The sequence below is a fragment of the Acinonyx jubatus genome, chromosome B1 (assembly GCF_027475565.1).
Source record: "Acinonyx jubatus isolate Ajub_Pintada_27869175 chromosome B1, VMU_Ajub_asm_v1.0, whole genome shotgun sequence".
Classification (NCBI taxonomy): Eukaryota; Metazoa; Chordata; class Mammalia; order Carnivora; family Felidae; genus Acinonyx; species Acinonyx jubatus.
In genome coordinates, this window is record NC_069382.1 from 51,609,759 (window position 1) to 51,631,925 (window position 22,167).

Here is a 22,167-nt window from a genome sequence, read left to right on the forward strand (position 1 = left end):
AACTGGGCCCGCCTACGCCCCGCCCCACCCGCCGCGCCTCTTGGCTTTAATCTTTTGCTGTGTGCGGGCGGGTGTCCACCGGAGGTACACCGGGAGGTGAGCACCGATCCCCGGGACCCGCCGCCCGCCGCCAGAATGGAATTCGTGAAGTGCTTGGGGCGCCCCGAGGAGTTCTACAACCTATTGCGCTTCCAGATGGGGGGCCGGCGGAAGGTGATACCCAAGATGGACCAGGTGGGCCGAGCATCCCTGCATCCTGGCTGGGGCGGGGCGGCTGCGCGCGGCGCCGGGCCTGGGGCCTGGCCGACCAGGCCCAAAATCCTGGGCGGAGGGTGCCAAAAGCCTCAGGCGCTCTTCTTCCCTCGGGGCGACAGACCCCCGCCCCTTCTGGCGGCCCCACCGGCCCAGCCTAACTCTGCTTTCCTAACCCCAAATGGGGCCCAGGTGGTAGGCCTCCTCTTCCCACTCCAGCCCTACCCCAGGTTGTCTTGATGTTTCTGCTCTTTCAAGACATTGCTTGCCAGGTCGTTTTTCTTCACTTTTCCTTCTGTCCTTGAGCATTGATGTTATCTGTGTATTAAGTGGTGATTGCAAAATTGAGATTGTGTGGGTAGATTAAGTGGGGGAGGACCTGTGAGAGAATTTGGTGAATGTAAAAAGCTATGCAGATATTGTCCCAGTACCTTTTCTGGAATGAAACCTTGCTCATCCTTCCAGTTTTCGGTTACATCACTTCTTCTATAAGCCTCCCTCACTTTCCTTGGGTCTGATCAACCCCTTATTCTCCAGTGCTTCTTAGGTTTTTTTTTTTATAACACATATTTACTCTTCCAAGCTCTTTAGTTACCTGCATGTCTGTCGTTTAGCAACATTGTTGGTTGCTTGAAGGCCAGACTTGGTTTTATTTATTTATATTTCATCTGCCTCATTCTTGTATCCTTTGTTAACTGAATGCTTACAAAGGTATTTATTCCAACAAGAAACTTACTCTTAAGTGATTAGTGGATGAATAAATACATTCAGCCGAATTAGTGGGTTGTATCAAAAGTTTTAAATTCTTTTTGCCAATGGAAACATCACACATACTATTTTTTGCTTAAATGCACTCTTAATTGGTGTCCTTTATTAAGTAAACACTTTAAATTTCCCATCAGAAAATTTTTTTTCATAACTCAGGATCCATGCCATCCTTCAGGGTCTAGCTTCAGTCAGTGCCACCCCTAGTGACCATTCAGCAGACATTTTTAAACACCTGTTTTGTGCTAGATGTTATGGTGGGTGCACCGTGGCAGGATGTCATGCACAGACAAATAAGACACACAAAATGCTCCCCATCTTGTCAAGTGAATAAGACATTGTAATGTAAGACTGTTCACAGAAAATTTAGAAAAGCACCATAACAAGTTACCTATGAAACTCCCTCAACCATTTTCTCTAGTACTGCTTACCTTATATCGACCCAATGGTCTTGAATGGTGGTCCCCAAATCCCTTTCAGATCCAAGATTCTATATTTGATTCTGGATTTTTAAGCTATTTGGATGTGGAAATCTTGTTCGATGTACCTTTGGTGAATTAATGAATAAAAGGTGGGTACACTACCCCCAAGAAACCTCTAGCGTTTTAAACAAGATAAACTTAAGTAAATGTGGCAGAATGTAGTAAATGTGTAAGGACATTTATAAAAGGGAAAAATCACTTGTGGGTGGGACAGGGGAGTCCTTTTTTGAGGGATGCTCCTGTGCCTTGTTCAGTAGGTATTTAATTAGAGCTTCTTACTGAGAGTTTTTGGAGCTTTCCTGAAATTATTTGCAAACATTTATGTTAGTGTACATTTGTGTGTTTTGAGAGAACAGTGTCCACTATTATCCTATCCTTCCAGGGATCTGTGACCCAAAACGCATAGTCACTGCTTTACAAACCAGTTTGTACAGTCTCCTGGGCACTACCTGTGACAAGTAGTTAACTGCCTCTGGAGACTTGCCCACTTCATCCCCCAGACATTTTTCGATTTTAGGAAGTGCTACCTTCTAGTACAGTAAGTGGGATTGTTTTCACTCTGTTCTCCCCCTGGAACCAGGGTCTAACCCATGTTTGTAATCCAGCACTTGACATATTTTAAGAGAACTCTCCTGTTCTTAGGAATACTGATAGCCAGGCCAAATATTCTATGTTCTTCCTTTAGTTATTCATTATATGTTATTCTTTCCAGATCATTTACCAGCCTGTTCTCTCTCCCTTTAAAGTCTAGTGTCCAAAGTTGAACAGTACTCTTTTGGGTTGGTCTGCGCATTTCAGAACTTTAAATTCCTTCTTTATGGATGCAGTATTTCTATGTAACATAGTTGAAGACTGCTTTCGCTTTAAAAAATGTATTTTAATTATAAAATATTTCAAGCAAGTAGAAAAATACTGAAAAAACTCTAACAAACCATTTTCTATTTCCAAGATTAACTATATCGTATAGTAAGTGTTTGCTATATTTGCTTCATCTTTTTTTCTTAAGAAATAAAAGGGCCCTATACAACTAAAGTCCTTTTCTCCATCTTATCTCCCTATCACATTCACTGTCTTTTTTAGGCAGTCTCATCATGCTGTGGGCTTAGAATTCGGGTCAGTCAGATTCCTAATTGCACTTGTTCAAGACCTTTTATTCCATCTTGATGCCCTGATGAAACACTTCAAAAAAAATACACATATTTTTATTTATTCATTTTTGAGAGGTGGTAGAGGAGCAGAGAGAGAGGGAGACACAGAATCTGTAGTGGGCTCTGTGCTGACAGCAGAGAGCCCAATACGGGGCTCGTGACCTGAGCTGGAGTCCGATGCTTAACCGACTGAGCCACCCAGGTGCCCCTGTGCTGAAACACTTTTTAAACCTAGATCTTTACCTTTTAGATAAAGGGTTTCATAATAATGGCTAATGTTTATTGAGCTCTTTGTGTGTGCCAAGCATTATTTTATACATCTCCTTGCATCTATTTTTTAAACCTTCCAGTAATCTTAGGAGGAAGGTACTGTTATTTTTCCTGTTTTATAGATGAAGAACAGAGACATAGAGAGGTTAATTAATTGCCCGAGGTGTAGTTATTCAGGGGTGGAGCCTGTCTTTGACTCTGGCTGTCTGACTGCAGAGCTCATTCTCTAAACCCCACCATGCTGCTTATCAGTCAGGTGATGGACCACAGAGACGCCTCAAACAGAGGATTATCCAGATTCAGCTAAAATTGACCCACTTGAGTGTGATGGACACAGGGTGGAAAATGCCCACTCTGATGTGTTCACAATCTAATGGAGAATAAGTGTACAAAAGTAAGATAGCCTAGGGAGTGCCAAGTATTCTTAAGTACATTTTGATTTCAGGAAATTTTAGTGAAATTAGAAAAGTTTTAGAGGGAAAAGTTTTCAGAAAACACAGGAAAAGTACTTTGTAAAGTGTTAGATTTAGTTTAGTGGGGAGGATCTTCAGTAAAAGCTACCATGGGCCAGGTTATATAGGACTAAGCATGATGTGTGTGGGATGATGAGGAAACCAACTTGGCTGAAATGAAAGAGTGAAAGCTAGAAGTATAAAATTCATTAAGTGCATGTGGGAGTCCAAAAGCTGAGCTGTGATCAATAAAGCAGGTGATGGTTAAGAGCAGAACTATGACACAATGAAAGCAACATTTTTGGAACACAAATTCGACAAGTGGGTGGGATTGGGAAGAAATTATATTGTGAGTTAGAATAATCAAATTGATAATGATAGTAATTACCTAATAATATCAATGGACATCATTTATTGTGTTCTTATGTTTGCCAGGCACTACGCTGAGCTCTTCAAGTCTGTTATCTCAGTGTATTAGGTTAGCTTTTGCTGAGTAACAAACCATTCCAAAACTGAGGGACTTAATTCTGGAGACTGGTTACACACCAGTGTGAATGTATTTAACACTGCTGAACTGAACACTTAAAAATGGTTAAGGTGATAAACTTTATGTATATTTTACCACAATTTACAAAAAAACTCAGTGACTCAAAATATCAACAACTTTAGTTCATAGTCATCCGGGAGAGCTCGGGAGTTCTACTAGTCTGGGCCAGTTTGGTTGATTTCTTCTGGGCTTGCTCAGCTGGCCGGCTGGCTTATGGCTGGACCATCTGGTGGTTAGCAGTCTGTAGGCTGCAGTGTTAAGGGGAGACCAGGCCATATGTATCTCATCATCCAGCAGGCTAGCCCTTGGCTTCCGCATGGCAGCTGGAGTTTTCAAGCCTCTGTTGGAATCACATTTGCTACTGTTTAATTGACCAAAAATAGTCACAAGGGAACCCAGGTTCAAGGATGTGGAGGAAAACTGTATCCCCTGATGGAAAGAGCCATAAACTCCTGTGGCCAGTTTGTAACTCATCACACTTAGTCAATCTTGACAACAGCCCTAAAGTGAGAAGTATTATTATTACTGCTATTTTACAGATTAGGAAACAGTGGCATAAAGCAATCAGATAAATTCAAAGTCACCTGGTTTGCAAGAAGTCATCCTGGCATGCAGGATGCCAACTCAGGCTAGTCTGAAAACTTCCATGCTTCTAGTTTGCCCTCGATGAAGAGCTTAGGTTTGACTGGCCTCAGATAGCTGATTAGATCCCACCACTGTCACTCCTGGCACGTCCCAGATACTCTATAATTCCTAGTTCCTTTCTTCCCTTCTTAATCTGATGTAGATTAGCTTCCTTTCCCTTTCCCTTTCCCTTTCCCTTTCCCTTTCCCTTTCCCTTTCCCTTTCCCCCTCTCTCCTTCTGTCCCTCTCTCCCTCTCTCCCTCTCTCCCTCCCTCTCTCCCTCTCTCCCTCTCTCCCTCTCTCCCTCTCTCCCTTCCTCTCTTCCTTCCCAAATATGTGACCACCAATTGCATGTCAGATATCATTTTAGGTGCTGGAGATATAACAGCAAACAAGAGAGGCGAAGACCTTGCTTTTATGAGCCTTACTTACATGCTAGAGGAAGAGAGAGAGAATGGAAAAAAGCAAATACAGTTCACCCTTGAACTACATGAGTTTGAACTGCACAGATTTACTTATACATGGATTTTTTTGATAAATGCAGTACAGTACTATAAATGTATTTTCTCTTATGATTTCCTTTGTTTATTTATTTATTTATTTTACACGTTTATTTATTATTGAGAGACAGAGAGACACAGAGCATGAGCAGGGGAGGGGCCGAAAGATGGAGAGACACAGAATCCGAAGCAGGCTCCAGGCTCCGAGCTGTCAGCACAGAGGCCAAAGCTGGGCTCGAACTCACAAACCATGAGATCATGACCTGAGCCGAAGTCGGACGCTTAACCGACTGAGCCACCCAGGCGCCCCATTAAGTTTGTTTATTTTTGAGAGAGAGAGAGAGAGATAGCGCTAGTGGAGGAGGGGCAAAGAGGGGGACAGAGGATCTCAAGCAGGCTCTGCTGTGCTGACAGCAGAGTCCAGTGTGGGGCTCGAACTCACACACTGAGGTCATGACCTGAGCTGAAGTTCGATGCTTAACCAACTGAGCCACTCAGGTGTCCCCCCCCGACCGTAGGATTTTCTTAATAACATTTCCTTTTCTCAAACTTACACATATGACATACGAAATTATTTGTTAACTGACTTCATGCTATCCGTAAGGCTTTTGGTCATCAGTAGGTTAATAGTAGTTAAGGTTTTGGGGAATCAAAAGTTATATGCAGATTTTCTACAATGTAGGGGTTAGCACCCCTTACCCCAGAGTCTAGAGACTTGACTTCTCTCATTCTCAAGTCTCCTCTATAAAATAAGAGTGTTGGAGAAAATGGTAGCCTTGGTTATTCCTAGAGAGAGAAGTGGTAAGGAGGTAGGAGAAAGACCTTCCACGCTATAATCTCTTGATTTTCTTTTTAAGTAAGACTCTTCTAGCTCCAAGATTTGATGAACAATACAGTATAATATTATTTGTTTTGTTGCCTGCAGCTTTTCTGAGTCCTTTTTAAGCCCAAAGAGCCATTAAAAAAGAAAATAGTTAAATAGAGGAAACATAGGACCATACGTTTTCCTTAGCTTAACATGATCTTAGTTTCTCTCTTAATTAACAAAGAAACTGGGGGGAAATGTACACTTCATAGATATTGATGGCTGACTATTTCTGTCACAAAAGGATTTGGCTGTAGGATTCAGGGTTCAGTAAACTTAATTTATACTGAATTTTTAGGAGCGTTTCAGTAAATAGGGACTTGCTGCCACCTGCAAGTTGTATGACATCACTTAGAGGGGCACATAGTGGAAAAAACAGATGTTTCATAATGATGCATTTCTGGCTTCTATCAAGTCTAAATCCTGACTCTTAGCTGAATAACTTTTGGTAACTTAAGCTCCAGGCAGCAGTTTCTTCATCTATAAAGTAGAAATAATGATCACAGGCCCTTGGCCACAATTTCCCAACTGGCAAATGATCTGAAAATGAAGAGCGTTTTCATAAATGGGCTCAAAATCATTTGGCAGCAAACCTGCCCTGAATCAAAATGATCCTGGCTTAATATATTCACACTGCTGTGCAGAAGAAATATTAATGATTAATTATGGGACGTTACTCCATAACAACTGAGGCTGTATGTGCTTCTTATTGCCTGCTTTCTACAACACTAAAAATTCTGAATTCTGCACGCATCCGGCCATGAAGATTCGATGTAGGTGGGTGTAGGTCTGTAATATCTTCCTTAAAGCGTTTTGTATGGGTAAAAGGTAATGTCTGTATTGTGCTTAGCATGTAGTGTCTGCCCAACATATGGTAGTTATTAATCTTATTGTTACATAAATTTGGCTCCGTGTATAGGGTTTCTCCCTATTCTGAGCGATCTGTGTTAAAGTCTTAAGGAAAGCTGTCCGAAGGGTTGGTAGCTTGTGGAACTTGAGGCTGGAGCCCCAGTCCTGGAAGCTCAGTCTTGCACTTCTGGCCACTGCACACTCTTCCTCCAAATGCCCTTCATCCCTGTTTTCTCTTACTTGAGAGTTCTCTGGAGTGTACTTCATCTCAGACAGCAATGGATAATGTCAGGAGGCTCTAGGGACAGGCAGCAGTTAGCCCTAGACTTTTTTTCCACCCTCCCCTGCCTGCCAACTCATGCGAATCAAGCAGTGGAAATTTTTATAGTGAGCAGAGTTTTTTCCAGTGTTTAGTAGTTAGAGCTTCCTATATCTTCTTGATAATTTGAAGAACTTACTGTTCAGAGTGAGGAACTGAAACAAATAGGTGGCCGAAAAAGAATGATGGAAGGAGATAGGGAAGGGAGTTATTGACTTTGTTTTAAGAGTGGAGGAGGTGTTGGTAAGGAGGGGTAGTATTCTTTAAGGTTGCTGCTGTCCAGCTTTTTAATGGAACTCATGGTTAGAAATCAGCCCCAAAGCCATTAGGTATAGCTGAGGATTAAAACATTTGGCAGTGCAGAGAAAGGCATCATTGTGGCCTGGTAACAACAGTTTATGTGGAGAGCTTGCCATGGAGATCAGGAATAGCTGTTGTTCTGTTTCTTTTGTTTCATTGTGAAGCCTTGCCTCTCCACACTTGAGAGGGAAGAAGTTGGTGAATGGTTTTTAAATACTCTGAATGTATTCATTTATTCATCAAACCTTCACTGAGTATTTTTATATGCCAGACACTGCACTAAATGATTTTACTAATATACAGTACTGAGTAAATATTAATTTTTATTAATAATTAAAGTTTTTTAAAATGTTTATTTATTTTTGAGAGAAAGAGAGAGAGAGAGAGAGCGTGAGCAGGGGAGGGGCATAGAGAGAGGGAGACACAGAATCCAAAGCAGGCTCCAGGCTCTGAGCCATCAGCCCAGAGCCCCACACAGGGCTCAAACCACAAACCACCTGAGCCAAAGTCGGAGGCCTAACCAATTGAGCCACCCAGGCACCCCTTTACTAATAATTTTTTTAATTGAACATTTTTTTAATTGAGCTGAAATGAAATTCTCATGAGTATATGATATTTTTTTTTAAAGGTTAACTCTCTTGACAGTATGATATGCATCCATGATAGGAAATTTAGTTAGTATACACATATGAAAAGGACATGGGTCCACTGGGGTTCAGGGTTCATTGTTAACATTCCAAAGTGGTGTATCCAACTAGTGATATGCCATATGTATATTTTTAACCACTGTCCTGTTTGATAGTTCACATGTTTCCTTCTCTCACAAAGACAGTGAGGAGACTGGGGTTGGGGGGAGAGTAAGTATATGGAAACTCTGTACTTCACACTGAATTCTCTTGTGAACGTAAAATAGCTCTAAAATTAAAAAGTCTGTAAAACACACACATACACACACAGTCAGCAATTCTTTGAGATGTGCTTGAATTGAAAACATGGCTTTTTTTTTTTCCCTAGAAAAATTATTCTCGTTTTCCTTAGGGAAGAGTAAAGTTCAGGAAGCAGCTCATTACAGCTCACTAGTTTGAAAGAGAAAGAGGATTAGAAATATTAAAAGTAACAGCTAGCTTTCCAGGGGATAGAAGACGTTCAACAGGTGTTAAAAGCCAGAGGTGGACAGTAAAGTGCGAGAAACAGGTTTTATTCAGAAAAACTAAAGGGGAAAAGACACCCCAGTGTAGACTTGGGCTCAATTTCGAATACGACAAGGAAGAGTGGGGATTTCTAGCCAAGGAGCAGAGTGAAGGGGTCGGTGGATGGAAAATGACTGAGATGAAACATCTGGGGTGAGGGGCGTTCTAGCTAAAGGATCTAACCTAAAGGAATTCTTGCTGGAGGCAGGCCAGGGCGTTGGGATGATGAGAGATGAGGAACCCTGCAGGACGGTCAAGGTGATCGGTAGCAGGATTATTGCTAAATTTGGGCGTTGCGGGGATAGGCACAAGCACAGAAATGTAAGGTTCAGAGAGCCCGACTTAAGTTTGGTCAAGGAGAGGTTCTGTCATCAGGAGGAAAAGCCAGCTTGGCAGAGTGGACAGGGCTCCGCCAGCCATCAGTGGGTTCTGCGGCCTCGGGGAAGACCGGGAGGAAGGTGGGGGTGGTGGAGGGGTCTCCCGACCCGGGGCCGCGGGGGCGGGGCTGACCTCAGGAGGGCGGTGGCCCCCCGACTGGGTGGGCGGGGCGGGCGGAGGCGCGCAGCCGCTGGGCCTACCGTGCTGGCCTGGTGGGGTGGAGGGAGAGCCCGCCCCGCCCTCTGGGGCGTGCCTCCCGGATCGGCTCGGGTCTATGGAGGAAAAATTCTACGCCAGCCCTGCGATTTCCATGGCCGCAGCCGCCTGCGGCACCAAGGCCATGTCCCTGTTCAAGCGGACCTTGGTGCTGAGCCCCGCCGCGGCGCCCCGGGGTACGGGCGCGGGCTCCCCGCCACGCGGCTGCCCCTTGCCTCCCGCCGCCTGGCCCTCCAAGGACTGGCCGCGCGGAGAGGGCGTCTGCGGCAGGCTGCGGAGCCCGCCGGTGGCCGGCCGCCTGCCCCATTCCCACTCCTGCTCCGCCGCGTCTCCCACCGCCGTGTGTCTTCTCTGCCCGCAGGATTCGCTCAGCAGCAGCTTGAAAACTTGCTACAAGTATCTCAATCAGACTAGTCGCAGTTTCGCAGCTGTCATCGAGGCGCTGGATGGGGAAATGCGGTGAGTGGCCAGACAGCTCCTTTTTGCTTGGGGCAAGAAGGCTTTTCCAGGGGACTTTGAGCCACTCGAAGCTACTTTCTGACAGTCCCTATCATTGCAGTCTCCGTTTGTGGCTCAGCTAGAACGTGCCCCACTCATGCCCCACCTGAGTGAAGGCAATGTCTCGTTGGAACACCCATGTATTTGCTTTAGAATGCCCTTCCAGGCAGTTAGCCATCTAGTAGTTGCCCTGTGGGCCCAGCTTCAGGGAAGCGGGGAGGAAGGCGGGGGGAGTGGATGGTGGTGTTTATTAACTTTTTTTAGTCCTGGCAGCGGAACCTGTCTCTGAGGAGGTCATGCATTTTTTTTCTTGGCTTCCCTTATGCTGCTTTTCAATTCTAGTATATGGGGTTAATTCTTCCCAAGTTGCTGCTGTGCAGGCTGCATACATGAACCCAGACCAATTGCCTTGGTGTATGATAGCATTTATACCGAGAAGTTTTAGCGTCTTTTGACATTTTAATCTGCAAAATATTTGCTCCATGTAAACACTTGGTTTGCCGATCTTTGTATGGTTGTTCTACAGTAGTTAAATGTAACTCATTCTGGGAGTAGTTGTGACATCCAGCTGCTAGGTTTTTTATTTCGTGTTTTATAAATAAACCACTGAAGTCCATTGCTCCCATCTAAGAAAAGAAAGCTGAGATGGCTCATTAAGTACAAAAGGGTTTGGCTCTCCTTTCAGACTTCTTTAGAGGTAAGGCTATAGGAGGTTTGCATTCATGACATGTTATTTTAAAATACATATCTTTGGATGTTTATCTGTTACATTAATAGTTCTTCCATTTTTTACAGCCATGCAGTATGCATATTTTATCTGGTCCTCCGGGCTCTGGACACTCTGGAAGATGACATGACCATCAGTGTAGAAAAAAAGGTCCCACTGTTGCACAACTTCCACTCTTACCTTTATGAACCAGACTGGCGGTATATGGAGAGCAAGGAGAAGGATCGACAAGTGCTAGAGGACTTCCCAACGGTAGTGGAATTACAAATGTCTTCTGCCTATGGTTGTGTTGATAACTGATGATATAGTTGGCGGCTAGCCCCCATACCTGGAGAGAGCAGTGAAATAAGCAGTCTGAGGACAGTGTCATATACTGTGCTGGGTAAGAACTCTGGTAGCCAAGACTCTGAAGCCAGACTGCCACCTCTTCCACTTAGTAACCGGTGCTTAGTGATGTAGCCTGTCTAAACGTCAGTTTCTTCATCTATAGAGACAATAATAATACCTACCTACCCATAGTATTGCTGTGAGATTTCTAAGATTTAACACAGGTTAGAATGGTGTTAGCTTCTATTATTGTTACCAGTATGCTGCTCGGAAGTCCAGTATTTCCTTCTTCAGAAAGTTACATTCTAAATCCAGTGTGGTAAAAGATGGATTCTCAGGCTCGTTCACAAAACCCGTTGCCATGTAATATAGCCGAAGGCTTCTGGTACCCTTAACCTGGTAGTGTGGATGTGTTGTTCTTGATGTTGTTCTTGACGGGTAGTCGCCATGGGGTAGGGAGCAGGCTCTTAGCAGCTGGGGTGAGGACTGACAAGCACAATGATGCCCTGCCACTTATGGCCTTTGTCTGTGCCTTGGTTTCCTCATTTGTAAAGTTGAGAGCTCTCAGGATTGATAAGTTCATATGTATAAAGTACTTAGGGACACCCGGATGGCTCAGTTGGTTGAGTGTCCACCTCTTGGTTTCAGCTCAGGTCATGATCCCAGGGTCATGAGACAGAGCCCAGCATTGGGCTCCATGCTGAGGGTAGAGCCTACTTCAGATTGTCTCTCTCTATCCGTCTATCTCTCCCACTCTCCCTCTGCCCCTCTCTCCCACTCATGCTCCCTCTCTAAAATAAAATAAATAAATGAACATAAAGTACTTAGAAGATTGCTTGCTGCATACTAAGTATTCTATAAATACTAGGTGTTTAGTCCATTCTGTTGGAGTAAAGTGGGTTATAATTAAACTCTTGAGCTTTAGAAAATTGACAAGTTTATGTTACACGTGTCATTAGGTCTTTTCTGGAATTTGCATGTCTTATCACACAAATAAGTGTTTCTTTCATATCTTATATATAAAGGTTTGATTTAGCAAAGTCTCATGTTCTCTAAGAGCCCAAAGAAGCCCTTCTTTTTATGCACAATTTCTAGAATCTGGGGGGAAGAATAGTCCTTACGTGGCTGTTGCCATTGAAACAGGTCTGTATTCCAGTGGGGAGGTGAGGAATCCACCCATTACAGAAGAATGTTTGAGACACTCCTTGGGTGAGGAAGGGCTATTTCAGAGTACTGAGATCATACCTTCACTGTCAAAGACAAAAATAAAATACGGTATGATTCAAACCAAAAGAAAAAGTCTGTGAGGAATTATTAGGTGGAGCTGATCCAGTGCACTGCTATGATACAAGAGAGGAAGAAGAACCTGGGACGCATAATTAGGTGAGGAATTAGAGCTCTCACCTAGAGAGGGTACCAGTGATTTGACTCTCCCAGGATACCTCTCACATGAGCAGAGGTTGGGTTTCCTCTGACTGGAAATCCACAGACATTCACTGATGAGCTTGTGACACTCCACTAATGCAGAGAAAGTGCTGCAGACAGAGTCCCAGAGCCTTTATTTATTTATTTGTTTATTTTTGAGAGAGAGAGAGAGAGTGCGAGCGGGGAAGGGGCAGAGAGAGAGGGAGACACAGAATCCGAAGCAGGCTCCAGGCCCCGAGCTGTCAGCACAGAACCTGATGTGGGGCTCGAACCCACAAACTGTGAGATCATGACCTGAGCCGAAGTCAGATGCTTAACCAACTGAACCACCCAGGCACCCTGCTCCCAGAGCCTTTATTATTGATGTGTATTCTCACTTTAAAAAGTGATATTCTAGCTAGAGCCTCCAAAACCGAAAAAACCTTCCAAACTACTTTTGACTTGAGTAAATTCATAACAAATAATTTCTAGTCATGGGAAAATGTCATAGGTATTTTAAAAATCAAGGTGCCCCTATCCACTCAGCAAAAATAGATATGAAAATGTGTGAATGCTAGAATAATTTTGGGGGGGTAGAGCTGATAAATGTTTACATAATTCCAATATGCTTAGAAAACCAAAATCTTCTCCTTTATAAATACTGCATTGCAATGGAAAAACGACAGTTTGTTCAAGAAAATTGCAGCATTAAATCTATCTTTTCCTGTGTTGGGGAGTAGAGTGAGAGCTGACAGGCACTACTGTCCTGAAAGCAGAGACTAGCCCTGGAAGAGGCGAAGGGAGCAGAGAGTACAGGCCAGGCATCATTATTTTGCTGTTAACCCTTTGTATCCTTATGAATGTGAAATCTATGGGAGCTAGGTGTTTTGTGAGAGTGTAACTGTGTTTTGTTTTCTTTTTTAATTTTTTTTAGGTTTATTTATTTTGAGAGAAAGAGAGGGAGTGAACAGGGGAGGGGCAGAGAGAGAGAATCCCAAGCAAGCTCCGTGCTGTCAGCCTAGAGCCTGATGCGGGACTCGAACTCATGAACCATGAGATCGTGACCTAAGCTGAAACCAAGAGTCAGACGCTTAACCGACTCAGCCGCCCAGGCGCCCTGTGAGAGTGTAATTTTGAATTGGAGGTCCTTTCAGCCTTTTGTTCGATTGAGATAGAAATATATGGAAATTCATGGTGCCTTACTTTCTTAAGGAAAGGTTTGTGCACATGCTGATCTCTCCCACCATCTCCTTGAAATAAGATGCACAATTTGAAAGGTAAAGCCGTCTGGTTAGGCAGACAGTCAGTTTTGGGCAAGGGCCTAAAGGCAGAAGAGATAACTTGGCCTCACTCACACAGTACTGCTCTTTCTTAGACATGGCACACAGCCATTTCTTTTTTTATGTTTTATTGTTTACTTTTGAGAGAGAGGGTGTGGGGGAGGGGTAGAGAGAGAGGGAGACAGAGGATCTCAAGCGGGCTCCAAGTTGATAGCAGAGAGCCAGATGCGGGGCTCAAACTCACAAACTGTGGGATCGTGACCCGAGCCAAAGTCGGACACTTAACTGACTGAGGCACCCAGGTGCCCCGCACAGTACTGCTCTTAGACTGAAGCAAGGAGGGCCCTACTCTGAGGCAAAAGGGGGGCTCCTCACTCTCAAAGGGGTGGGGGGGGTGCCAAGAACTGATGCAGCTCCCCTTCTAGACTATGCTCTGAGTGTCTGGAATTCCCTACCCTCAATTCCCTGAGCCACCGCACCCCTAGGCCTCCTCGTGCTGGACAGAGTGGGTGCAGCCTGGGAGTGGGATCAGCGGTCTGCCTTGCTGCATTTCAGAACCAAGTCCTGAGGGAATTGTAAATTCACACCTCAGGCCTTCAGGCTGTTGTGGAGGTATCTCTGTCAAGGCAGGAGAACAGAACGTACTGTTTCACAAGTTACTCGTTTAACAAGCGACTGATAATTTTAAGATAACTTTCATCCCAGGCAGTGTGGATTTTAGGCATAAGCCTAGACAGAGAGTTCTGTCTAAGTGCACACTTCCTCAATGTGTGTGCCTTGAGATTGAACCTGGTATTTTATGCTTTAATGGTCAATACTTGAAAGTCAGGCTTTCTAGAACTCTCATTGTACATTATGGAGGAGATATCTTTTTCACCTGGTACCAGTGGAAACTAGCAGTCTTCAAGATAACATGGGGTTATTTTTAAATGATAATAGCAATAATAATATTTATTGAGCTGTGAATTAGTTACAAAGTATATTTCATTAGTGATTTACTATTTGTATGATTTTCTGTTAATGTAGTTTTAATAATATTTAATCACTGGCATATTTCACTGCTCTTTTATTTTTTTATTATATATTTTAATATTTATTTTATTTTTGAGAGAGAGAGAAAACATGCAAGCAGGGGAGGGGCAGAGAGAGGGAGACAGAGGATCCGAAGCAGGCTCTGGGCTGACAGCGGAGAGCCTGATGTGGGGCTCAAACTCAATGATCTGTGAGATCCTGACCTGAGCTGAAGTCAGACGCTTAACCGACTGAGCCACCAGGCACCCCATTTACTGCCTTTTTAAAAATTGGTCAAAAACAGGACTTGGCAAATAAGCGAAGGTAGAATTACCCGGTGTTTTGATCATAACGTCCTGAAATTTATAGGGAATTTTTAGTATAGGTTAATGGAAATGTCTTGCTACCCTTGACCCCTACTTTGGTGTTTGGCCTTTCTCCATTATACAAGCGGATTCACCATGCTATCCTTGAGTGTGACTCAAGGACCTAGAAATCTGTAGTTGTGAAACACAGTTACCTGGAGGGACAGTAAAAAGTCCTCATGGCTCAGGGCGCCTGGGTGGCTCATTTGGGTGAGTGTCTGAATTCATCTCAGGTCATGATCTCACAGTTCATGAGTTTGAGCCCCGTCTCAAGCTCTGTGCTGTCAGCGCAGAGCCTGCTTCAAATCTTCTGACCGCCTCTCTGCCCCTCCCCGACTTGTGCTCTCCCAGAAATGAATAAATATTTAAACAAAAACCGTCCTTGTGGCTCATTTCACTCAACAGAGCTTGCTGTTGCTCCTAGACAGTATGTGAAACTGGGCGCCAAGCACGGAGGAACCCCTTAGTGCTCTCCCTCCCTCAGGTGTCTGGGAAAACATAGGGCTCTTCACTATCACCCTTTTTTTTGTTGTCGTTAATGTTTGTTTATTTTTGAGAGAGAGAGAGAGAGAGAGACAGACCACGCATGAGCAGGGGAGACACAGAGACAGAGACAGAGAGGGAGACACAGAATCCGGAGCAGGCTCCAGGCTCTGAGCTGTCAGCACAGAGCCAGAAAGCGGGGCTTGAACTCATGAACTGTGCGATCATGACCTGAGCTGAAGTTGTACCCTTAACCCACTGAGCCACCCATGCGCCCTCCTAGATATTTTTGTTTTCATTTTTTGAATTCTATAATTAGATAATGATAAGTCCCAAAAAGTTGTTGAAGGGGATGGTTCACAGTCAGCAGTGAAGTGTTTCTTTTGGTGTGCTTGATTTTAAGAATCTAAGCCCCTCCTCTTTCCTCACCTCACTGGTCTTTGTTCTCATAAACAGAATGACCTAGTCAAGGATCTGTTGAAAGAATGGGGTCCTAAGGAGATTCAGGGATTCAGATGCCCTTTGATAGAGTTGCTCATTTGTTTCAGTCCGTAATAGAAATGACTTTTTGGCTTTGTCTTCCAGCTGTTCTGGAAAGAACAGTGTTCTGGAAAGATTAGATTGATTTTATGGACTTTTGGGATTGTTTTTAATTTCAATTTTTATTTTTGGGGGGAGAGGGAGGTTTTTTTGCACTGACAGTGGCGAGCCTGATGTGGGGCTTGAACTCACAAACCGAGAGATGATGACCTGAGCTCAACCGACTGAGCCACCCAGGCACCCCGGACTTATGGGGTTTAACAGTTTATGTTATTCAGAGTAATGGTAAAATATCTTAGGCCTCTGAATCCCGTGCTGTGCCACCAGCTGGTTTTTCCTCAGGTCCTTACGTATAGGTGTTTCTTGAACAAGTTTTTCTAACATTTCTGCAAACACAGACCAAGTCATTCTCATACTTCTGATGATTAATAAAGTCTGTTAACTGTTTTCAGTATTGTGTGTTGCCTCTATTAATATTTTGTAGCATTTTATGAAGTTTCATGGTGTTTCCATATTGTGTTTTGATCACCTATAAACACTTCTTGAACTTAGGACGTTTGTATAATAGCAGTGAATTTAAAAAATACCAGTATGATTTCTACATTAGAGTTTGGGCTATGGAAAAAACTGTTGGGTAGCATGCCTCAGGTTGGGGTAAATTGAGTTGTTTGAGGAGTTGAAATGTATAGCCTTCTAGAGGGGAGACACTATAACTTCAAGATAGAAATTTGGGAATTGATGATAGAAAATGGTTGGCTGATCTCCTCAGTAAACTGTACAGGGGCATGAGTTTCTGGTCCTTTCCAAGGCTGTGTATCCCCATTGCCTAGAACAATGCTTGTTGTGGGGGAAGTGCTTGATACATGTTTGCAGGAATGAGTCTCCCATCCCATGAGGTTTGTCTAAAATGGGGCATTCTTCCTAAAATTCTTATGTTTATGCCTACTCTATATTGAGGCATCTTATTTATTATATAATGGAAAGATGAGCATGTTGTGAGATTTTGAATTTTCTTTTGAGTGTAGAAATCTTAGCATTTTTAGACCCTTCTATTTTAATAAATATAAAATTTCTGAGTTTATTATTCAGTATATAGACTAGCATAACCTAGATGTTAGGCTTATAGATGAATCATTTGGGAGCCTTAATGGGTTCCACTATTGCTTTGTTTTACAATCTATAGGTAACCATGTTGGTTCCCAGTGTACCTACATGTTTCATATTTTCTCTGTTTTTTGTGTGATTTCTATTTCAGATCTCCCTCGAGTTTAGAAATCTGGCTGAGAAATATCAAACGGTGATTGTTGACATTTGCCGGAAAATGGGATTTGGGATGGCGGAGTTTTTGGATAAACACGTGACATCCGAACAGGAGTGGGACAAGGTGAGCGGTTACAAAGCAGTGTTGGTGTGTGGTACGTGAGACAGAGCTGAGGGTGTTCACTGTCAAGTTCAGAAAGAGGGATAAAGTTGTCTACCCGTTCCAGGTTTTCTGCTTTTACAACCCATCTGTTTAGTTTGAATGGCTCATCATAAATACTTAATATAGAAGCTTATCCTTGAATACTTGAACTAATCCATGCCCTAGAAGGAGTTTACCAGTAAGTCAGGCCAAAGTAGATAGAACTTGCCCCAGGGGTACAGATGTTAAGCTTCTAAAAGTGTCTCTGACTCGCTGTGATATTTTAGATAAATGGCCAAATTGCTTCATGTAGTATAAAGATATCAGTGGTTTTCATATCTTAAAAATGTTTTTTTTTATTATTTTCTTTTTTTCCATTTCTGAGTACATGTGTATGTGTACACACCTTAGTATCTGAATCCTTTCTCCAGTTCCATCTTAACACAAGATTACATTTATTTGTTTATTTATTTATTCATTCATTTATTTAAAGTTTTTGTATTTTGAGAGAGAGAGCATGAGGAGGGGGAGGGATGGGGGCGGGGAGAGAATCCCAAGCAGGCTCTATGCTGATACCCAGAGGCTCGATCTCACGAACTGTGGGGCTCAATCTCGCAAACTGTGAGCTTATGACCTGAACCGAAATCCAGAGTCAGATGCTTCACGGACTGAGTCATCCAAGTGCCCCTACCCAAGATTACTTTTAAACTCGGTGCCAGCTTGACCCCAAGAAGTAGGCATTCCTCAAACTGTTAAATTGTATGTGTGTTTCCTTAGAAACAAAAACAAGTTTAATGAGAAACCAAAGATAGTGACTTTGGATCTTGGGTGTGTTGTGCTGAGGAGTGAGCACCTCTCCAACACCTTACCTTTTTCTTTCCCATCATCTCCTTACAGAATTAACACAGTATGAAATGTTCCAAGTTTCTTGACCTCCCTCCCTCAATTGCTATGGCAGTTATAAATGGGTATGCGCGGGGATTAGCGGTGGGAGACCTCACATGGATGAGGTTATCTTCTTCAGGAGACAGAGTAGCTGGAAAGGGCTATGAGAGCAGATGATGTGGCAGATAAAATTATAATGGCTTTTATTTGGCCTGAGTTTATTCCTGAGCAGCAGCTGAGTAGGATATTAGCCAGGGTAGGAGTAGGGGGCAGGGAGAGAGTGCTTTTCTAGACAAAGTGACCTAATTGACTCTGGGGACTAAAGTAAACATCAGAATACAGGATAGAAGGGACAGGTCTTGCCCATTTTCCATAGGCATGGTGTTTGTGAGCCTTCTTCGTCACCCTAGTGGAGGCAAAGACATTTTAATCATCTAATTGTGTATGTATTTTGTATCTTTAATGGTATTTAGGTTGGGATCTCAGAAGAGACACAAACTGCATACATATGCATTGGGTGAGTGTAGGTCCAAAGTCCGGCCTCTTAATCCTTCAGTCGTCAAAACTTGCTGGCAAAACTTGCTGGCAGCGTCTTTGGAACTGCTGGCTTATGCTCTCCAGATGAGCATGCGTGTGACTGCTGCTGGGCTATCAGTTGATCAATTTAAAGTTAAAGCTGAAAGAACTCCTGGCCAAGAATCAGCACTCGTTAGCTGCATGGTAACTTCCTTTTCTGCCCTGCAGACCTACACAGGGAACCTAATGATCGGTTGTTGAATACAAGTTCTGATTAGATCAGTACTTTTAATGATTTCCCCCTCTCTCTTTAACTGTGGAGGAGGAGGACTACCTCCATTCTAGGAATATTTCAATCCAAAGAACCATTATCTTAAAATATACTTTTCCTTGGACAGCTCTATGGATGTACTCATGTTTTTAAATTTCTAGTAGTTCTTTGGAAATTTCTTATAGTTTCCCACAGCTCATTTCTGTCTAATTTTAGCATATCTTTACTCTTTCCAGATTCTTCCTTTCCTAGACCGTATTCCGAGTGCATTCTTTTTGCCGTTTCATTGTGCCCCTTGATTGGTCTCTGGCTTTGTGTTACTTTCAACCAAAGACCCTCCTCTGTGGTCTTTCCCTAACGTTTACCCTTCCTAATGTCCTCCCCAGAGTGTACCTTTAACTGCTCTCCACTTCTAAAATTGTCTAATGGACATTCATTTCATAAGAGTATTGCATTAAGTTGTCTTGCAATACTCTTCTCAGGAGAGGATAGCTTTGACAAGCCACTTTTATGGAGAAAAAGTCTTTGACGATTAAGAATGACGTTTGCCAAGATCTCTTTTGAGGAGAGGCAGTTTTATCGAAATTGTTAAAGCCTGCCTTTAAGCCAGACCACCTGGCTTTGAGTCTCTGGCCTCTGACTTCTCAGATGAGTGATCTTGGACAATTAACTGACTTCTTTTCTGTCCCAGCTTCCTAAAATGGTGGTAATAATAATACATGCCTCAGGGTGCTGGGTGGCTCAGTCGGTTCAGTGTCTGACTTCAGCTTAGGTCATGATTTCACGGTTCGTGAGTTCAAGCCCTGCATTGGGCTCTGCTGTCAGCACAGAGCCTGCTTTGGATCTTCTCTTTCTCTCTCTCTGCCTCTCCCCTGCTCTTCTGTCTTCTCTCAAAAATAAACAAACATTAAAAATTTTTAAAAAATAATACGTGCCACATAAAGGTGTTTGTGAGGACTGAATATGCAGAGTGCTTAAAACAGTGTCGAGAACATAGCGGTTGTACTTTGTTCTTCTGTATAATGAAGATTTTGACACACTGCCAGATCTCTAAGTGTCTTCAAGATTAAACTATACTTAGTATTCTAGTTTCTATTAGAATATTCCTAATTCCCTATGGCCTTCACTCTCAATTTTAGATCTCAAAAAGTTTACTAGTTTATTTTTTCAGTAACCTTTTATTCTAGAAGTAATGCATGTTCACAGTAGCAATACAGAAAATGCAGGTGAAACAAATAAAAACATCACACCAGCCAGAGATCAGAGATCGCTTTGGTTAAATCTTTTGTGCACATCCTTTTTGGATGTTTTTTTATTCCTTATATGTCCATAGTGTATATTTGTGTCTGAATCAAAATGAGATGTTGTTTGGAACCTGTTTGGAACCTGTTTTTGTTTTTGCTTTTGCTTTTGTTTTGTAGTTAATGATCTTTACTGTTTTCATGTCAGTTAAATACATATTAAAGTACTTTAAAAATAATCTTTTACAGTACTGTCACTATGTCGCCGGGCTGGTGGGAATTGGCCTTTCCCGTCTGTTCTCAGCCTCAGAGTTAGAGGACGCCCTAGTTGGTGAAGATGTAGAACGTGCCAATTCTATGGGCCTGTTTCTGCAGAAAACAAACATCATTCGTGATTATCTGGAAGACCAACGAGAAGGAAGAGAGTTTTGGCCTCAAGAGGTAACAGAGTTAGGGGATTTGGGAAAAATAATGTCAAATACTTTTCTGAACACAAAACAAATCTTTTGGTTGCAAGTGATAGCAACATGAATCAAACTGCCTGAGACAACGGAAGAGAGTGTATAAAACAGGTTAAGATTTAGTTTGCTTCAGGGTGGACTGGCCAAATCCACAGGTTCAGTCGTGTGTGTGTGTGTGTGTGTGTGTGTGTGTGTGTGTGTGTGTGGCTTTTCCCCCTTCTTTCTATCTCTTGGACAGGCTTTCTCCCAAGTAGTAGGTGTAACAACCCATGACTCACAACTTATTAGCTTAACAGAAAAGTCCTTAGGAAGGCCTACTTGGTGGGGCTTGGTTCCTGTGCCCATCCCATAATCAGCTGCTGTAGCCAGGGGGCTGAATACTTTGGCCAGACCTGGATTATCTCTGCCCAACACACATAGATGGATTCCCCCCACCCACCCCAGGAAGAAAGATGCTAAATAGACAGAAACTACAGATGTTCATTATAAGAGACCAGAGTTGATCTTTGACTCAATTTTAAAAAAACAAGGAAAGGAAAGACTTGGACGTTGGTTTTATTCAGAAAGCTATAAAATATTTTTCCTTATTTTTTTTTTTAATTTAAGTAATCTCTACACCCAATGTGGGGCTCAGACTCACGACCTCAAGATCAAGAGTCTTCTAACTGAGCCACCCAGGCACCCTGGAAAGCTAGAAAATCTTATGACTATTTCCTACATTTGCCTATTGATTTCCATAAAATGGTTTCCTAAAACCAAGTGGTTTTAAAGTGGAAAAAAAGGTGACAAAGTAGGGAAAATATTTGCAACTTATGCCGCAAATAAAAACTGCTAAAAGTTAAGACCAGGTACCCTATAGGAAAATGGACAAAGAGATGAGAACAGATCAAGGAAAGAAAGATCATTAAACAGCTGAAAAGATGATCATTCTTACTCCTAATGAGAAAAATTCACATTAAAACTAACCTGGGCTGAGACGCCGTAGTTTGTCAAGCTTCCCAGGGGACTACTGTGCAGGTAGGGTTGGGAAGCAGCTCTTGCGCACCCTTCCTTTGACACCAATCCTCAAAGAAGGGGAGAGATTCGTGTGAGGACCTACAGTGAATGAGTCAGTGGCCGCTAGAAGGGACGCCCCAGTCTCCTGGATCCCTGCCAGGGCCTGTCCACTGTATGACACTGCTTCTCACACAAGCGCATCACCCAAGTGTGGTTCATGAGTACCAGCTCTGTAGTCCTGCACGCATTTTACTTCCCTCTTTCTGTAAAATTGAATAGTTTATACCACAGGGTGGTGGTGTGCATGAAGTGAGATAAACTGCAGCCCAGGGTGCTTAATGAATGTCAGTTCAAATAGCCTAACCCAAAAAAGATACAAAAGAATCCTGAGATACTATTTCTTGCATTGGACTGGCAGACAGTCAAAAGTTTGATAGGCCTGAATGAAGCAAGATTGGGGAACCAGGCACTCTTGTGTGGCCGGTGAGCATATACTGAGGGTACAGCCCTGAGGCCTGGCAGTTTGGCAAATGACTCCTATGGGAGCATATGGATTCAGTGTTGTTTGTAATAGTTACAATTTATTAACAACCCGGATGTCCC

The 22,167-nt window shown here is 43.0% G+C and overlaps 1 protein-coding gene across 5 annotated transcripts in view; it reads left to right on the plus strand.

Moving 5' to 3' along the window:
• Window positions 1-22,167, plus strand: part of FDFT1 (farnesyl-diphosphate farnesyltransferase 1) — a 41,093-nt gene continuing 18,926 nt past the window's right edge. Inside the window, exons 1-5 of one of the 5 annotated variants that reach the window (XM_053216693.1) lie at window positions 1-234; window positions 9,519-9,616; window positions 10,451-10,634; window positions 17,048-17,176; window positions 20,357-20,548. In XM_053216693.1, the coding sequence (XP_053072668.1) occupies window positions 136-234; window positions 9,519-9,616; window positions 10,451-10,634; window positions 17,048-17,176; window positions 20,357-20,548 (702 nt within the window). In that variant the 5' untranslated portion in view covers window positions 1-135. Of the gene's footprint in view, window positions 235-9,069; window positions 9,617-10,450; window positions 10,635-10,744; window positions 10,765-17,047; window positions 17,177-20,356; window positions 20,549-22,167 lie in introns of those variants that run through there. The other 4 variants (XM_015073163.3, XM_053216692.1, XM_027069339.2 and 1 more) reach the window with 4 other exon arrangements.